Source organism: Erythrolamprus reginae, chromosome 1 (assembly GCF_031021105.1).
Source record: "Erythrolamprus reginae isolate rEryReg1 chromosome 1, rEryReg1.hap1, whole genome shotgun sequence".
In the NCBI taxonomy this organism is placed as follows: Eukaryota; Metazoa; Chordata; class Lepidosauria; order Squamata; family Dipsadidae; genus Erythrolamprus; species Erythrolamprus reginae.
The window spans coordinates 137826867-137846511 of record NC_091950.1 but is presented as its reverse complement, the minus strand read 5'-3'; the positions used below and the strand labels follow the sequence as shown (position 1 = coordinate 137846511).

The 19645-nt window shown below is 40.5% G+C and overlaps 1 protein-coding gene across 2 annotated transcripts in view; it reads right to left on the bottom strand.

The window, feature by feature from the left end:
- Positions 1-8053: 8053 nt before the first annotated feature.
- The window catches only part of LOC139175583 (NACHT, LRR and PYD domains-containing protein 3-like), a 50958-nt gene continuing 39366 nt past the window's right edge, over positions 8054-19645 (bottom strand). Inside the window, exons 18-26 of one of the 2 annotated variants that reach the window (XM_070766750.1) lie at positions 18479-18649; positions 18102-18272; positions 15793-15963; positions 15414-15584; positions 15045-15215; positions 14677-14847; positions 13942-14112; positions 12587-12757; positions 8054-10011 (exon numbers count right to left, since the gene is read on the bottom strand). In XM_070766750.1, coding sequence (XP_070622851.1) covers positions 9864-10011; positions 12587-12757; positions 13942-14112; positions 14677-14847; positions 15045-15215; positions 15414-15584; positions 15793-15963; positions 18102-18272; positions 18479-18649 — 1516 coding nt within the window. In that variant the 3' untranslated portion in view covers positions 8054-9863. The remainder of the gene's footprint in view (positions 10012-12586; positions 12758-13941; positions 14113-14676; positions 14848-15044; positions 15216-15413; positions 15585-15792; positions 15964-18101; positions 18273-18478; positions 18650-19645) is intronic. The other variant, XM_070766759.1, reaches the window with a different exon arrangement.

Genomic DNA, 19645 nt, shown 5'->3' with positions numbered 1-19645 from the left:
CCCCTGGGCCAGATGTGACTGAGAGCAATTAATCCAGTCCAGGAAGAAGAAAGGAAATGAAAGGAGGGGAGGGAGGGAGGGGAGGGAATGGACTACAGATGCAGCTACAACTCTGGAATATGGGTCTGTCTTTGCCAACATCAGCAAGCCACCGGCAAATAAGCTTCAATTATTTTGTAATATTTATACTACCTTTAATAATTTTGTTACAATTAAATAACGTTCAAAGATTTTGTTATGATTAAATAAGCATTTATGATTTTGTTATGTTAAATAGGTAAATTTCATATTAATAAAATGGAAATTATCTGATCATTATTTTACAAATGTATTTATCTTTAAAAATATTAGTGGTCTGAGGGACTTACAATTATGAATTTGGTGGTCCATGGGATTTAAAAGTGTGACCTTGGTGGTCCCTGAGATCCAAACAGTTGGGGACCCCTGGTCTATGCATTTGCCAATTTCCTTTCAAAGCTATCTGGGTTGCTAGCCATTTCCACATCCAAGGGAAGCGGACCCTGAAGCATAACTCCATCCTATGCAAAAGAAGTCTCCTCTTTCAGATGCATTGAATAACTTAAAGTCTAGGAGCATGGGTGAAATACTCCCAATTTGCTTGTGCCTGTCGGTCATCATTCGTGTGCGAGATTCTGGCTGCTGCACCTGCTCAGCAGCCAAAATCTTGCAGTGGCACCAAGAATGGAAGCTGGCAAAAGCAGCATGCCAAAGCTCCGGCCATGCACCTGCTCCCTCACGCCACAGGAGAGAAATGCCTGTGGCATAGGAGAGCACAGAGCAGGCCACATGGCTGGAGCTGGGGGCCACACAGCCTGCATGCTCTTGGTGCCCTTGCAGGAGGTCACCAGAGCAAGGTAAGGGCCGGAAAGGCCACTCGCAGGTGCGTGGGGTGGGCGGTGGCGAGTGGGCGGTGGTAAGTGGGTGGGGTGGGGGGCTCATGGCAGAGCGGGCAGGTCACTTGTGGTGTCACTGGGGGGTGGCAGGGGCTGGCGGCGTGGGCTGGTGGCGTGGCAGGGGCTGGCGGCGCGGTGGAGGGATGAGTCAACAGAGCTGCCACTCGGGTCAGAGTGGGCAGGCGGCTTGTGGCAGTGGCAGGAGTTCGTAGCCTGGTGGGGGCTCGTGACATGATGGAGGCAGCTCTATCGGCTTGCCCTTCCACCACGCCACAAGCCTCTGCCACGCTGCAAGCCCTAGCCGATAGCAAGGCAATTAATTGTGGATAAAACTCAGCTGAGAAAGGCAAGTTTCTAAGTCCAGCAGTCCAAAGTCAAGCAAAAGATTTACAATGCAAGATAGTCAACAAACAAGGATCATAAAGAATTTAGATTCCAAGTGTCAAAATAGACAAGCCAGATGTTGTAGTTGGTCTTAGCAAGAAGCCAAGTGTTCCTTTGGGGACATAAATACTCTCTGAGTGTGCACAGCTATGGTGAAATATTGCTGCTTACTCATAAGCCAAGCGAGTGCCTGGAACAGTTTGCATTACAACAGAGTCAGACCCCAAGGTCATGCCAAGAAAGTTCTAACAAGTGCTGGTGTCCTCCTCTCTTATAACCCAAATAAAACTTGCATGTTTAATTCCTTTATTTAAAAAAATCAAGATACATTGATCAGGAGTTATGTTTCATTCTTGCAGCTTGACATTTTTCAGATAAATGGAGAGAAAATCCAAATATAAAGTATTATTGGATCAGGTTGCGGTGCCTCAAAATAGCTTTGCAGATTTTCTTCTTAGATCTATTCCCAGCATAAATCTACAGTAAATATTCAGTACTTTTTCCTACAATAAGTAATATATAATAGCAGAGTTGGAGAGACCTTGGAAGTCTTCTAATCCAACCTGCTTAAGCAGGAAAATCTACACCACTTCAGACAAATAGTTATCCAACATCTTCTTGAAAACGTCCAGTGTTGGAGCATTAACAATGTCTGGAAGTAAGCTGTTCCACTGATTAATTGTTCCTACTGTAAGGATATTTCTCCTTAGTTCTGGATTTGCTTCTCTCCCTGATTAGTTTCCGCCCATTGCTTCTTGTTCCGCCCATTGCTAATAGGAAAGTGAACACAAGAACAAGGGGACCCAATCTGAGGTTATTTGGGGGAAAGATCAAAAGCAACATGAGAAAATATTATTTTACTGAAAGAGTAGTAGATCCTTGGAACAAACTTCCAGCAGACGTTGTAGATAAATCCACAGTAACTGAATTTAAACATGCCTGGGATAAACATATATCCATCCGAAGATAAAATGCAGAAAATAGTATAAGGGCAGACTAGATGGACCATGAGGTCTTTTTCTGCCGTCAGACTTCTATGTTTCTATGTTTCTTTTCATTAAAGAAGACATATTCAGTTCCTGCAATCATTCTTTATATGTTTTAGCCAGGGATGGGTTGCTACCGGTTGATAGGCAACTGCACACTGGTAGCGGCCACCAGCAGTGTTCCCTCTAATTTTTTTTCCGGTGTGAGCAGAAAAGTATAATGTCTGAGTGGCACATTTCCATGCCTGGGCGTGGATTGGTTAGAAACAAAAGGGGGTCACGTGACTTCAGGACACACAGCAACGGTCATAAAAATGAAACCGCAGCCAAGTTTTGATCCTGTGATCATCGTGCTGCTGCGAAGGTCCTAAGTGTGAAAAAGGGGCATAAGTCACTTTTTTCAGGGCCGTTGTGACTTTGAACGGTCAGTAAATGAACCATTGTAAGTCGAAGACAACCTGCCTTCCCCCCTAGATGTTTTCTGTGGAGCTTCAAAATGTACTCCTGATCTGCTGATCAGCTTCTAAAAGAGTGCACTGGTCAGACAGATAATCCTCGACTTCTGTTTTGACCCCAAAGGAGGCCAAAGTTTCTATCTCCTGAGTAAGACGGTTATTAAGTGAGTTCTGCCTCACTTTACCACATTTCTTGCCACAGTTGTTAAGTGAATCCCTGCAGCTGCTTGTCAGAAGATCCCAAAAGATGTTCACATAACCCTGGGACATGGTCACCATCATAACTAACTTGTCAAGTGTCCAAAGTTTGATCCAATAACCCCTTTATTTTTCTAACAAAATCCTTTCTTCCTAGGAGGAAGAATAGAAAGAATAAAATGGAAAAGGGGATTAAAGGGGGATGCAAAAAAATAAAAAAGAAAAGGGTTTGGTTCAAAGTTCTGCTCAGATTGAACAAATTGGAGTTTGAGAAGGGTTGATTAAGCTTGGAGTATTGTTTTGTTTGCTCTTTTTTAACTTCAATAATTTTTTCTATTTAGATGTATGAATTTAGGAATTGCTGATCTGTTTTAATAAAGTTAGAAGTATTGATTATAATAAGATATGCAGTAGTGATACTGATTTGGATTAATGCATAAATTGAATTGAATTTAGCACTTTGGCATACTGGTTAATAAGTTAGAAATATAATTGGTGGTGTACTTTTTGAAGGTACATTAAAGAGGGAATTTAACTAAAAGAAAATGTATGTACTGTAACTGGATGGCAAAATTAGAAAAAAAAACTTTTGCAACTTTGGGGATGATTGATATTAGTTACTAGAAAATACTGCATTTTATTCATGGAAATTTAGATGGTACACTATATTGTTTGAATGTATGTTGAGAGAAAAATTAAAAAATACCCCCCCCAAAAGTCCTTCCACCCTCTTTCCCTCCATTCATTTCATTCTTCCTTCCTCCCTCCATTTCTCCTTCCTTCCTTCCTTCCTTCCTTCCTTCCTTCCTTCCTTCCTTCCTTCCTTCCTTCCTCTCCACTTCTCTCTTTCCCTTCCTCTCTTTTCCTTTTCTCTCTTTCTCTCTTTTCCCTCTCTCTCATTCTTTCATTGCAGGTCTCTCTCATTCCTGCGTCCACTCCCCCTCTCCCCACTTCACTCTCTCATTTGTTTCTCTCTCCTCCCTTGTGTGTCCAATAACATTTGGCCAATAAAGAAATAAAGGAAGGATCATCCCGGAGCAGATTCCATCAGCTCCAAAACGGGCGGACGGACACCCAGCCGTGTTGGAGGGAAACAAGGTGGGGAAGAGACATACTGCCAGGCACTCGGCTCCAGCCCCTCCCGCCTTTTCATCCTTCCTCTCTGAAGCTTTGCCCTCCATCTCCAACCCCCACCCCCCTCTCCGAAGTTTCACAACTCCTCCCATTGTCTCAACACTCACAATGGCCAGCTCGCATCTATTTTGACTGTTGGATTCTCCATTTCAAAATGCGGGGGGAGAGGGGCAATCTTCCAGGCCTTGCTTCAGGAGACTTTTGAGACTGCTTCACAGTCACAGTGGTTGCTGTCAGCGGGGGCCCCCTGATACCAAGCCCACAGCCTGCTTTGCTGGCCATCGCAGGGCTTGATGTTAGGGGGCCCCTGCTGCCCTGACCGCCATGCTCACCTTGTGCCATGGGGGGAGGGGCGCGTGCAAGCCCCTTGCCTCCACTGCCTCCTCTTCCACCGCCCCGCTGCCTGAGACCATTTACAAGGGGCTGGTGGAAGACCTGATGTCGCTTTTGCTAAAGGTAGGCCAAAAAAAGAACAAAAGCGACATCGGATCTTCCACCAGCCCCTTGTAAATGGGCTCAGGCAGTGGGGCAGTGGAAGAGGAGGTGGTGGAGGCAAGGGGCTTGCACGCACCCCCCCTGTGGCACAGGGGCCTACTGACATCAAGGCCGCCCCGGGAAGTGACCCACAGCGACAGAGCTGGAGAAGCTGGGTGGGGCTTAGAGCCCATGGGCCGCCAGCTCCATCATGCTGGCATGGAAAACTCTGGGCTGAGCTTGGTTTTTGTGTGTGCCCCAGCGCGCTGTGCGCATTAGAGGGAACATTGGTCACCAGATTGTGCAATTTGTGCGTGACAGCTCCACTGCCAGGCTTTCAGGTGCCAACATCTTTTTTCTTTAATTTTTGGTACTTTTTGCTTCCTTTTCATGCACAGAAGCAAAAATTTATTTATTTTATTTAATTGGATTTGTATCTCAAGAGTGTATGCGCGGAAGCAAAAAAATCTCCAAAAATCTCTCTCATGCACATGTCCCCTCATGAGATTTCAGCACGTTTTTGCTTCCTGTGTATGCATGGAAGCAAAACCACACTGCGGATGCACACACACATGCATGCCTAATGTGCATGCACATGCAAGACTCCCCATGCTGTGCATACAGTGTACCGGAAACAGGAGGTAGGAACAATCTGCGCCTAGTTTTAACTTTTAGTCCCCTAATCATCTTTATTGCTCTTTTTTGCAGTTTTTATAAAGTCTTCACATCTTTTTTACATTGTGGTAGCCAAAACTGAATGTGTGTTCCCTTATCCTTAAATAATTTTGGCTACTTAATGGATAAAAGAAGACAACTTTCCTCTAATTCCAGGGAGGCGTCTTTCTTATGGTTTAAGGCTACACATTTTTCATTAATCCTGTAGTTATTTAATCCCAAACACTACTGAACTTGCTCAAGAAAAGCCCCATTTTTGCTATCCAGGAACGAAGAGTTTCAGCACTTCTTCATCTTTTAATAGTCAATGAAACTCTGTATGGCCATTTTGAGCTTGGACCATTTAGTTTTTTTTCACTCTCCCCCCCATCCCACTTCACTCCAACTTCCCCAACAATCTCTGTCCCAAGTCAATCTTAAGGAAGAACAGACAATGTATAGCAGCCCAAACACATTTAGACATGTGGTGAATAAGTCACATTTTTAGTCAAAATAAATATTATCTTTACAGTTGCGTATCAAGCATCCATAACTCCCCACACATATTTTATCTTCATATATGCAAGTAAGATCTGGCTGATCTATTAGAGCAAGTTGGGAGTTCACAATAAAATATTTAAAATATTTTTGTTTAGATGTGCGATAATGCTGATGAAATTACAAGATTTACTGATGGGTGATGCTTGCAGTTTGGGAGGGGGCTGGCATGGGTTCAATATTGACATTAATTGCCTGATACAAGTATAAAAGAAAATTTGTGCATCTGATGAAATGGTGGCTGACACGGATACCATAGTTCCCTATATGCCAAAATGAGGCTGTGTAAAAAGAGGAAGTGTATGGTTAACGTACATGTAGAAATAACCATGTTGTAACACTGAGGTTAAAGGAATAGAAAACTGCCCCTGTTGCTTTTGAGAATGTGAACAGATTTGATTAGAAAAGTTTTAGTGTATGCAGAAATGGATATGCTTACAAAGGAATTACAAGAAAAAGAGGAAACAGAATACTATAAAATATGGGGAAATGGTATCACTGGTTATAAAAGAGAACTAAAAGATAAGAGAATAATTGAAATAAGATATTATTGGAGTCAAAAGCTGGAAAAAAATAAATGTAAATAGAAAGAATAAGAAGAAATAGTAGAAATAGAGTATGTTATTATTGTGATGTATAAAATTGATTTATGAACAATATGTATAAAAAAACACAAGAAATTGAAGAGGGAAAAATTGTTCAAGAATTTTTTTTTTAAAAACCCTCTTTATTAAGTTTTTTCATTAAAAACAACAAACACAACAGACAAAAAATATATAGAGCAAAACAAACACAACTTTTATAGCTTTTTAAATCATATTTCTAGATACATTTCCAAGCTACAATATTTTTATTTTCATTTTAACATTTATTAACATTTGTTAATATTTATCTAATTCTATCTGTACAAAATTGAGTCCCATGGAGTATTTTCCAGATGTATTTATTCCACTTTACTTATATATAATTCACTTGTTTACCATAGGAAAAGAGAGTAAGAACATTTATGGATTCATCACAAATAGACCTCATTTTACAACCAAATTTTAAAGTTTTTCTTTTGTTTTAACCAGATATATCACCTATTCCATGCTTCCTAGAATTCAGTCTTCTTTTTCATATATCTCCATAGTTAGTTTGTACATCTCAGAACATTCTAGTACTTTTCAAATCACCATAGAGCAGTGATGGCAAACCTTTTTTGGTTTGTGTACCAAAAGGATATGTGTGTGTGTGTGTGCTAGCATGCGTGTACGTGCCCACATCCCTTCCCTCTCCCCACACATGCACACACACATACACACCTCGGTGCCCCTGTACATGCGCACAATCACCCCCATCCCCATGCATACACGCAGGCCTCACTGAAGCCTAGGATGATGAACAAATGGGCAAACCGGAGGTTTGAAAAACATACTTCCAGTTTGCCATTGTGCTGTTTTTGCACTCCAGAGGGTTCAGGGAAGCTTCCTGAAGCCCCAGAGTGTGAAAAACATCCCAAATGGGCAAACTGGAAGTGCATTTTCCGAACTGCTGGTTTGTCCACTGGGCTGTTTTTTGCACTCTGGAGCTTCAAGAAGCTTCCTGAAATGGCAAACTGGAAGTGCATTTTTCCAAACTTCCGGTTTGCTTGTTGGGCAGTTTTTTGACTATCATCTGTTTCAAAACCTGAAGAAACACCTCAAGGATACCAAATTTCACACTATTTCTGATGCCAACTGAAATTCTTCTTTTCGCAAGGCTTACAGAACTTGGAATACCGATGTAAGAAGTGTGTCGACATCAGTGGAGAGTATGTGAAATAAATGTAAAGTTTCATCTTCTTATCTTGTTTCTTTCTGAGTAAAGCCAAAGACATATCAGCACCCCCTCATAGCTGTTATGTTTTGCTGTGGATTTAACTTATCAATAGAAGTCACACCACTACTGCATTAGTGTTTAATAAGAATTCCTTAATACAAGTGCATGCCAAATAAAAATAATACTAAAATGCTAAAAATGCTTCAATGCACCTTTATTCTTACTCTGTACAGTAGCTACCCCTCATTCAGAGGTATTGAGTTAACATGATAATTAATAAACTAATGGACTGTTCTGACCAGGTTTACTTATGAATTGCAAAATAAACAAGAAAGAGATTTTTTTTTACTGCATGGGAAAACTTTTACAAGTGGCTAGAAATTAGAAGAGATAATACAAACAAGTTAAATAAACAAACAGGGAAAAATTGTTAAAATGTGATCAACAAATTTAATGAAAATAGTAAATGATATATGTAATAACTCTCAAAAATAGGTTGAATCAAAAGCAAGGTTTATTTCTCTAACAGGTCAAGAACGTTCAATTCAGTCAAAAAGCAATTGTGTATTGAGAACACTATACAATGACAGTTCTCAGTATTTATACAATCTAGCCCCAGCAACAGGGCAGCTTTACAAAGATACATTTTTAGCGCCAAAAGAAGCCAATCAATCAACATGCAATAAACAAATCTGAACTTTTGACTTTTACCCTGTAACTGGGTAGGTAACCGGGCAAGATATCTAACAATATAGATGTAGGAAAGAGAAGTATAGATATATGTGTATATGTATATATGTAAAGCTAGAAGAATATTGTGAAGTGTAAATATATCTGGAAATGAAATAGTTGTAAAAGTGCTTAGTATTTACTTTATTTGTTTATATTTCATGTAGTTTTGTGTATCTTGTTTATATGTTTTTTGTTTTTAACTAAAAAACTCAAGAAAGAGGTATTTCAATTTCTACTGTGGCTTATGGTCTTTCCCTGCCAGCACAGCAACTGTTGCCTATAAAAGCTTAGCAGAAAGGCAGCTTGGTGTGGTAGTGTTGGTGTGAGAGAAGAAGGGATATGTGTTTGTCTTTGGAAATAGACCTGCCTGCAATTGACTTAAAAACGAAGATAAACCGTTCTCCAGCAATGGGATTCATAAGTAGTAGTAGTTGGAGGAGCAGTGGGTATGGTAGAAGTGAGAAAGAGTGGAGCAATAAGTACTAGCCTTTGAGTGCTTGTATATATGCTATTTAGAAACCTGTGTTCTTAGGTTAGCTCTCTTGGGTTTTGAGCCAACTGACTTGGGTATATATAAAATAACCTATTGATTTTAATGTTAACTAAGGTAAGTATACAAAAAAAGGTCTTTTGTAAAGGATTCTGAAGGGGAAAAAAACCCATTTTCTTAGCAGCAATTCAGTATTGCATTAACCTATCCTTGTCCTGTACTGATGCTGGCTAGACTCTAGGCCAGCTTAAGAAGACTCTGCTTAGATTGTGATGCTCCAGCAGTGACTAGCCAGACATTCTGATTGAACTGTGAGACAGCTCTGCCCCCATTAGCCAATCCTTCTTCTGCTGTATCCTCCTATTGCTGCATCTCATCTTCTTAAATCTCATTGTGGATAGGCACATCAGGGTGATCTTTCCATGGGTTTTCTTTGCCTGCCTATTGGACTTAGTTTTCCTTCTTTCTTCTACTGAGGACACTGATTGACCCAATCACTGAAAGAAAATACGAAGAGGCCAGGTACCAAATGCCCAGAATCCTTCATGAATCCCATGTGAAAAGAAGGAAAGGGAGAAGGAAAAAAGTGTGTGTGTGACAGAAAGACTGCAGTAGTTTTGCTAATCCGTCAATGAACTAGTGGAGGGAATTGGGAGGATAAGAGTGAAAAAAGTAAGTTGGAAGTCAAATGATCCAAGCCCAAAATGGCCATGCAGGGCAGTAATCATTAACCTGGATGAGGGGCCATCCCAGCAACTGCACCCAATGCTAAATGAAGGGCAGGAGAAAGAACATTCTTCCCAGATGGAAGAAAAGCAGAACAAGCAAACTAAGCCCTGCTGTAAATGGTGCAAGCCAGAAAGGATTCCTTTCATCTTGAAGCAGGAAGACAGGAACGGAGATGGCATTGGCAGTGGACTGGGGATGAGTGCAGCTAATCAGATCCTCCCTTCTGAGAATGGTTGGGGTCCTGTACACCTGGCTGGCTATCTGGCCATACAGTTTTAGTTTGAGTAGTCACTAGGGGTCAAGGTGGACTTGATGGCACTTAATAAAACAGTCCAGCAACCAATGTTTCCTTCTCTTATTCAGACTTCAAAGGACAATAATTGAAATAAAAGTAGATCAAACAAGCAAACGTGAAGAAACAGAAGAAATTTACAATGAAGATTCTAGCTGTATGGTTTGCGTCCATCCATTTTCCATTCTGTATAATATATTTGCCATTCAACCTATAATAAAAAACAAAATTTTACTTTAATGTCTCACCAAAAGATAAATGCCCAGACTGTGCAGTCACTCACTCGAACATCTCTGAGGGTAGACCTGATCTTCAATCTGATGTGCCCCACAGAATTCGAGTTTATTTAATTTCACTATTTCTAGGTTTTTATTTATTTAATTTATTTAATTGGATTTGTATGCCGCCCCTCTCCGAGGACTCTGGGCAGCTCACAGCATATATAAAAACAGAACAATAATGTAAATCCAATTAATACTACAATTTAAAACCAATTAAAAGAAAAATTTTATCGACCAAACATTCAGCAATCATACTTAAAGCATTCAATGGTCAGGGGAAAAATCTAAAAGTCCCAAGCCTGGCGGCAAATATGAGTTTTTAAGCTCTTTCGGAAGACAAGGAGGGGTGGAGGCAGTGCAAATCTCTGGGGGGAGTTGATTCAAGAGGGTCAGGGCTCCCACAGAGAAGGCTCTCCCCCTAGGTCCTGCCAGCCGACATTGTTTGGACGACAGGACCCTAAGGAGGCCAACTCTGTGGGACATCACCAGTTGCTAGGATTCGTGCGGCAGAAGGCGGTCTCCAAGATAATCTGGTCCTGTGCCATGTAGGGCTTTATAGATCATAACCAACACTTTGAATTGTGCCCGGAAACTGATCGGTAGCCAATGCAGTCCGCGGAGTGATGGCAAGATGTGGGCATTTCTTGGAAGGCCCAAGACTGCTTGTGCGGCTGCATTTTGGACAAGTTTCAGTTTCCGAACACTCTTTAAAGGTAGCCCCATGTAGAGAGCACTGCAGTAGTCAAACCTCGAGGTGATAAAGGCATGAGTGACCATGAACAAAGACTCCCGGTCCAAATAGGGCCGCAACTGGTGCAGCAGGCGAACCCGGGCAAACGCCCGCCTCCCCACAGCTGAAAGATGGTATTCTAAAGTTAGCTGTGGATCGAGGAGGATGCCCAAATTGTGAACCCTCTCTGAGGGAGTCAATAATTCTCCCCCCCAGGGTGATGGATGGACAGATGGACGTGTCCTTGGGAGGCAGTACCCACAGCCGGTGCCGGTGCCTGGAGGCTGTTGGGGCCTGGATGGGTGTCAACAGACTCAAGCTCAACCCGGATAAGACGGAGTGGCTGTGGGTTTTGCCTCCCAAGGACAATCCCATCTGTCCGTCCATTACCCTGGGGGGGAATTATTGACCCCCTCAGAGAGGGTCCGCAACTTGGGCGTCCTCCTCGATCCACAGCTCACATTAGAGAACCATCTTTTAGCTGTGGCGAGGGGGGCGTTTGCACAGGTTCGCCTGGTGCACCAGTTGCGGCCCTATCTGGACCGGGACTCATTGCTCACAGTCACTCATGCCCTCATCATCTCGAGGTTCGACTACTGTAATGCTCTCTACATGGGGCTACCTTTGAAAAGTGTTCGGAAACTTCAGATCGTACAGAATGCAGCTGCGAGAGCAGTCATGGGCTTACCTAGGTATGCCCATGTTTCACCATCACTCCGCAATCTGCATTGGCTGCCGATCAGTTTCCGTTCACAATTCAAAGTGTTGGTTGCTTTAAAGCCCTTCATGGCATCGGACCAGAATATCTCCGAGACCGCCTTCTGCCACACGAATCCCAGCGACCAATTAGGTCCCACAGAGTGGGCCTCCTCCGGGTCCCGTCAACTAAACAATGTCGGTTGGCGGGCCCCAGGGGGAGAGCCTTCTCTGTGGCAGCACCGACTCTCTGGAACCAACTCCCCCCGGAGATCAGAACTGCCCCTACTCTTCCTGCCTTCCGTAAACTTCTTAAAACCCACCTTTGCCATCAGGCATGGGGAAACTAAACATCTCTCCCTGGGCACACTGAATTTATACATGGTATGCTTGTGTGTGTGTATGTTAGTATAGGGGTTTTTTAAAATTTTTAAATATTTTAATTAATTGGATTATGTATTGGATTGTTTTTCACTTGTTGTGAGCCGCCCCGAGTCTTCGGAGAGGGGCGGCATACAAATCCAAATAATAAATAAATAATAAATAAATAAATCTTGTCTCGATTGAGTCTGAGCCTGTTGGCACCCATCCAGACCCTGACAGCCTCCAGTCACTGGCACATCACTTCCACTGCTTCCCTGAGTGGACATGGGGTGGAGATGTACAGCTGAGTGTCGTCAGAGTACTGATGGTAACTCACCCCATGCCCTTGGATGATCTCACCCAGTGGTTTCATGTAGATATTAAACAGCAGGTATGTTTTTTGTATGACTCAAAGACCCCTGATTTCCATCTTTTGGAAGAATTGCTATGCCTATAAAATGTATCAATTTTAGGAGGAGATTATTATGGTTTGTTGCACAGTCAGTCAAATGTTTGGACTGGATTTGGCATTTGTTTCTATCTATTAAATCCTTTCCAAAATCTGGAGATAGGCAGATTGGGCTGTTTGATGGTAGTGTATTCATGAAGGCATAGAACACTATCTATTGGAATTGGAATTACATCTCCCTGAATATATTTCCAGAAGCTGAACAGTTGGATGGTTGGAACATAACTGGGGGGAAAAGGTCACTTACTGTATGGTCTCTATTTTACATTGTTGATCTTTGTGACCTTCACACAACAGTTCCATTGTTTTGTCATGTGGATTCTTGATGGACAGTTCTAACTTTCTCAATCTTTGGTTTTTCCTGAGTACTTCTGCAAGATACTTGCTGCAGGATTCAGTCAAGAACTCTCCATCAAGCCTGTAAACAAGGATCCAAAAAATAGTGATTTATTGAAAAACAAGCATGGACTATTTTTATACAGTTGTATCTTGGTACTCATTGTTAATTTGTTCCAGGTGGCATGATGAGTACCAAAGATGATGTGTACCAAACAAATGTTTCCCATCAGTAATAATGTATTGAGTCAAAAGCTAACAGACTCTGACAAGTTCTAGCATGTGAGCTGAGTATCAAACAAACAATGAGTTCCAGGACAAATTTTTCTCATCAAAATGCATTGAGTATCAGATTCAATGAGTTTCAAAGAATAGAATAGAATTTTATTGGCCAAGTGTGATTGGACACACAAGGAATTTGTCTTGGTGCATATGCTCTCAGCGTACATAAAAGAAAAAGATACATTTGTCAAGAATCATGGGGTACAACACTTAATGATTGTCATAGGGGTCAAATAAGCAATGAAGAAACAATCAATATTAATAAAAATCTTAGGATACAAGCAACAAGTTATAGTCATACAGTCCTAAGTGGGAGGAAAAGGATGGTAGGAATGATGAGAAAAACTAGTAGAATTAAATAGTATGATACCTAAAGCAATTAAATAGTATGATATCTAAGATGTACAGGAATTGAGGGAAATGTGATTGTGTACGGCAACTGAACAGCCTCTGGATATGGATATCCATACATCCCCATGGATATACTGTATTTCAGGAATAGTAATGGGCAAAAATATGGTTGCCCATATCAATCTTTTATTTTACATATTTATTTTCTTTTATCAAATAGATAAAATTCAAAAGAGAAAAAGGAAAATTCAATAGAAATGGTGTAAAGAAAACAAAAAATCTTGTGTATCATAAAAGGAAAAAGAAAACCTAAATATCACATAAATGGATGGATAGATGGATAGATGGATAGATGGATGGATGGATGGATAGAGAGATAGATAGATAGATAGATAGAAAGAAAGAAAGATAGAAAGATAGATGAAAATAAATACATAAACTAATAGATCTTCTTCTCCTTAATTGTAAGCTTTCTGTTTATATTTATATTTATATATAAATAAAAATAACCAAATATACTTATGGAAATCTATCTAATAAGCAAATTGACCCAACATCTAATCATAATATATATGTAAAAAAATGGTCAACAGAAAAGCACAAACAGATAAATCTGGGGAAAAAATCACTTACTGTAGTCTCTTTATTGTACATCCTGGATGTTTGATCCCATCACACAACAATTCCATTATTCTGTCATCTGGGTTTTGAAGGGACAAATGTAATATTCTCAATCTCTGGTTTTTTATGAGCACTTTTGCAAAATGCCTGCTGCAGGATTCAGTCAGGATCTCTCCACTAAACCTGCAGAAAAGAGTGAGGAAAATTACAATACTGTAATCTACTGAAAAATAAACAGAGATAAATAAATTTTCTTCTAGGAACTGAAGGGAAGGTGATTATGTATGGTGGCAGAACTACTTCTTGAATCTAATTCCAGAAGATAAAAATTCAAGAGTTACTTGACTAAAGAGAATATAATGGTCGCCTAAAGTAGTGTCTCTATTTTATATTCTGGATATTTAAGACCTTCACACAGCAGTTCCATTGTTTTCTCATCTGGATTCTTGAGGGACACCTTCAACTCTCTCAATCTTTCATTTTTTCTTGAATACACCTGACAGATTCCTGCTGCAGGAGTCAGTCAGAGTCTCTCCAACAAGCCTACAGAAAGCAATCCGAAAAGTTACAACTGATTCCCAAAAACAGAAAAAAAAGATAAAAGCTTGGATTGCATTCATATTTGAATTAAAGTGAATGTGATTATGTATGACAACTGAACTGCCTCTCCCAAGATACATTTCAAAAATATTCACCATCAACAGTCAATTGTGCAGATCAAACTGAAGGGAAAACGTGGTTACTTACTGTAGCGCTTCTATTGTACATTCTGGATGTTTGAGACCTTCACATAGCACTTCAACTGTTTTGTCATCTGCATTCTCAAGATACAAGTGTAACACATTCAATTTGTGGTTTTTCCTGAGTACTTCTGCAAGATATTCCCTACAGGATTCTGGCAGGATCACTTGAGCAAGCCTGCAGATAACAACAACAATAGCAATTATAATAATCAAATTATTTCTTGAGTAACAAGCACAGACACTAATTTTATAGGAAATGAAGGGCATGTTATTATGTATAGCAACAGAACTGGTTCCCCCAGATGTCTAGAATATTATTTGTCAAAAGACAGCTTTGCAGGTGAAATTGAGAGGAAAAAGAAAGTTACTTACTGCAGAATCTCTATTGTACATTCTGGATGTTTGAGTCCCTCACACAGAACTTCAATTGATTTGTCATCTGGGTTTTTTAGGGACAAGTATAACACATTCAATCTGTGGTTTTCTTTGAGTACCCCTGCAAGATGCCTGCTGCAGGATTCCGTCAAGATCTCACCATCTAGCCTGTAGACAAACAGTCCAAATAATTAAAAGTATTTATTGAAAAACAGGCATGGTGTGTATTTTATAAGAACAGAAGGGAAAGTGGTTGTGTATGGCAACTGAACTCTCCCTGGATATATATCCAAAATATTAACCATCAAAAGATGATTTTGCAGATCAAACTGAAAGTGTGTGTGTGTGTGAGGGGGAATAACTCACTGTAGCATCTCTATTGTGCATTCAGGATGTTTGAGTCCCTCACACAGAACTTGTATTGCTTTATCATCTTGGTTCTTGAGAGACCAGTATAATACTCTCAATCTCTGGTTTTGCCTAAATACGTCTGCAAGGTGTCTACTGCAGGATTCTGTCAAGACATCTCCAACAACCCTGCAAATAAGAGGCCAAAATAATCACAATTATTTCTTGAAAAGCAAGTACAGACACTATTAAGTTGCCATATATAATCATACATATTTTATGTATGGCAATTTAACTGCCTCTCCCTGAATATATTTCTAGACTATTAACTGCCAAAATACAGTTATGCAAATGAAGCTGAAAATTTTTTAAAAAAGTCAAAAAATCAGTCACTTACTGTAGCATCCCTATTGTACATTCTGAATATTTGAGTGCATTACACAGTATTTCCATCGTTTTGTCATCTGGGTTCTTGAGCGACAAAAATAAGACACTCAAGCTCTTTTTTTCCCTGAGTACTTTTGCCAGATGCTTGCTGCAGGGGTAAGTCAGTATATCTCCAGCAAGCCTGCAGAGAAGTGTCCCCCCCAAAATATCATAATTTATTTTCCAAAAACAAGCAAAGATACTATTTTTATTTTATTTTTTATTTTATTTTGTCAAGTTCGTATTTGTAATATACATAGATATAACATTGTTTATATACATAAGATGGGTAGTGATAAGAGGGAACAATTGGACAGGGACGGTAGGCACACTGGTACGTTTATGCACGCCCCTTACTTACCTCTTAGGAATTGAGTGAGGTCAACAGTGGACAGTCTAATGGTAAGGTTTGAGGGCATGGTGATGAAACCACAGAATCAGGTAGTGAGTTCCAGGCATTAACCATTCTGTTGCTAAAGTCATATTTTCTACAGTCAAGTTTGGAGTGGTTCACTTTGAGTTTGTATGTTGTGTGCTCATGTATTGTTGTGGTTGAAGCTGAAGTAGTCGTTGACAAGTAGGACATTGTAGCAGATAATTTTATGAGCTATGCTTAGGTTATGTCGAAGGTGATGTCGTTCTAAGCTTTCTAAGCCCAGGATTTCAAGTCTGGTTGTGTAGAGTAGAGGAGTGGAGGGCTCTTCTAGTAAAGTATATTTGGAAACTTTCTAATGTATTTATGTCTGATATGCAGTGTGGGTTCCAGACAGATGAGTTGTATTCAAGGATTGGTCTGGTGGATGTTTTGTATGCTTTGGTTAGTAGTGTGATATTACTGGAGAAGAAACTACGTGTAAGATTAGGTTAATTCTTGAGGCCTTTTTGGCGATGTTGTTGCAGTGGGCTTTGGCACTTAGGTCATTTGTTATGAGTATGCCAATGACCCTCACTCTGTCATTGACATTTGTTATGAGTATGCCAGATGACCATCACTCTGTCATTGACAGAGTGAGGGTCATCTGCAAGGTCTTGTTTATTCAGCTTGAATTTGGTGTTCTGATTCTTTTTGCCAATGTGCAGGACAGAGCATTTGTTGGTTGAGATTTGGAGTTGCCAGATGTTTGACCATTCTGACACAGAGTCAAGGTCTTTTTGGAGGATAGCAGTGTTGTTGTTGGTGTACAGGAACGGGATTAGATAGGGCACTCCCTATTTTGATCACTTGTTATCTGTTTGACAGTAATGCAATTATCCAGTCATATAGGGGTCCAGAGATGCTGTAGGATTTCAGTTTCAGAAATAGTTTGTCGTGAACCACTGAGTCAAAGGCTTTACAGAAGTCTATATAAATTGCATCTATTGTTTTGCCCTGGTCAAGTTTTGATGTCCATATGTTTTTGTGTTGTATGATTGTAGATTGCAGGATAATTTTTTCCTGAAACCGAATTGCTTTTTTGAAAATAGGTTGTTGATTTCTAGGTGGAGGGTAACGAATTTTGGACATGAGCCGTTGCTGTTTACAAAGACAATTGTTGTTGAATCCTTTTAGTGATGGGATGGGTCTTGAGTTGAGTTTGTTATTTACGAAATTGTAGAAGGTGTGGTTGGATTTTGTGTGCAGAAGGTTTTCCTCTTGTTTGCTGTGATAGTTGGAGCATTCTGTCTTTATTTGGTGGTATATATTTTTGTAGCATTTTTTAAAGTTATCTACATAGCCTGCTTTGTTTTTTTGCCAGAGGGGGTTTTGGGGGGGGATTGCAGTTTCCTTATTGATATGGATTGTTTGTTTTAATTGGTTATGGTGGTTATTAGTGGTACGTGTAGTCTAATAGTTCTTTTGACTTTGAGCAAGAAGATATTATAAAGGTCATTGGTAGTGTTATAGCCAGAGAATAATGTTTGCCAGTCAAGAGTTGAAAGATGGGCATCTATGAGTTCATAGTTGGCTTTTTTAAAGTTGTATTTGGGTCTCCCATTATTAAGGTGATTTTTGCAGTGGTGTAGATTGAGCCTGAAGACTATCATGCTGTGGTCATTGTTGGAAAAGGGTTTATTTTTATTTTCATTTATTTTATTTTATTTATTATTAGAGTTCTTTTATTTGTAGCCCATAAATTGCACTTTTGCTGTTGCAGAATATGAGGTCAAGGCAGTTATTGAGTCAAGGCAATGTGATTATGTATAGCAACTGAGCTGACTCTCCTGGATATATTTCCAGAATATTAACCGTCAAAAGACAGTTGTGCAAATGAAACTGAAAGGAAAAAAACAGTCACTTACTGGAGTGTCTCTATAGTACATTCCGGGTGTTTGAGCCCTTCACATAACAGTTCCATTGTTTTGTCATCTGGGTTCTCAAGGGACAAGCACAACACACTCTTTCTTTCTTTTTTCCTGACTACTACATCAAGTTGCCTACTGTTGGATTCACTCAGAATCTCTCCATCAAGCCTGTAAAGCAGAGTCCAAAAAAACAAAAACAAAAACCACACCACAATTATTTCTTGAAAAAGCACAGACTCTATTTTTTGGAGGGGAACTGAAAGGAATGTAATAATGTATGGTAAATCAACTACCACCTTGTGGATATATTTCCAAAATATCAGCCTTCAAAAGACAAAGAAGCAGATTGAAATAAAAGCAAAAACATTACTTACGCTAGTGTCTCTATTTTAAATTCTGGATATTTGAGCTCATCACACAGCACCTCCATTGTTTTTTCATTTGGGTTCTTGAAGGACAGTTTTAGCTCCCTCAGCCTCTGATTTTCCCTGTATACCTCTGCAAGATGCCTACTACAGGATTCAGTTAGGATCTCTCCAACAAGCCTGTAATGAGAAATCTGAACATTACAATTATTTCCTGAAAAGCTAACATGTATTGTATTTTTATCAGAACTGAAGAGAAAGTGATTATGTATAGTCTTTCATGGATCACTACCTTGTTGTGGTGAAGAGACCTGTGTAGCTCAATGAAGATGTGAACCATGCCACCCAGGGCCATCTGAGAGTTTTGACAAAACACAGTTCATTGGAGAAAGACAACTAGTATCCTTGCCATGAAAACTGTGGATAGTATCAAGACTAAAAGATAAGCCAGAAGTTTGGAATATGTGGAACAGGTGTCTAATATGCTACTGGATAAGAGTGGAGGGCAATTGCAAGTAGTTCCAGAAAGAAGGAAATGGCTGGGCCAAAGCCAAAAGGATGGCCAGCTGTGGATGTGTGTAGTGGTGAAGGTAAAGTCTGATAGTATAAAGAACTATATTCAGGCATGGGCAGCAGGCAGGATGGGGTGGAACGTAGATCCACCAGCAGAAATGAAGATGCGCGCACAGCTCCAAATGATATGTGGCTGTCACTTCCTGGATTACTGGTCTTGGCTTGGCTCCCCTTTATTTCCATGCTGCTGCTGCTGCATCTGCACTCCTTTCTTTCTAACTCTTTCCTCCTTCCTGGCCTTGGACGATCTTCCCTCTCTCCTGCTCAGCTCCCCTCCAGCCTCCCGCGGCCACCTCCTGCCTGAAGTGCAAGCAGAAGGCAAGGGTGGAAGTGGTGCTGACAGCAATTATGCTTCTGACAGCACCCATTCGCCTAGCTATCCAGCCTCAGCCGGGGGGGGGGGGTGACCCAGGAAGGAGAGCGCAGGAAACGTGAAGCAAATTATCACCCCAGTGAGTGACACTGGTAAGGTTGTAAATCGAGGACTTAACAGTTCACTTGAACAATGATTATCGGTCAAGCCACTCCCACCTGATCACATGGGCAGCAAGCCACTCCTACCCAGTCACATGACCATTAAGCCACACCCACAAAATAAACCAC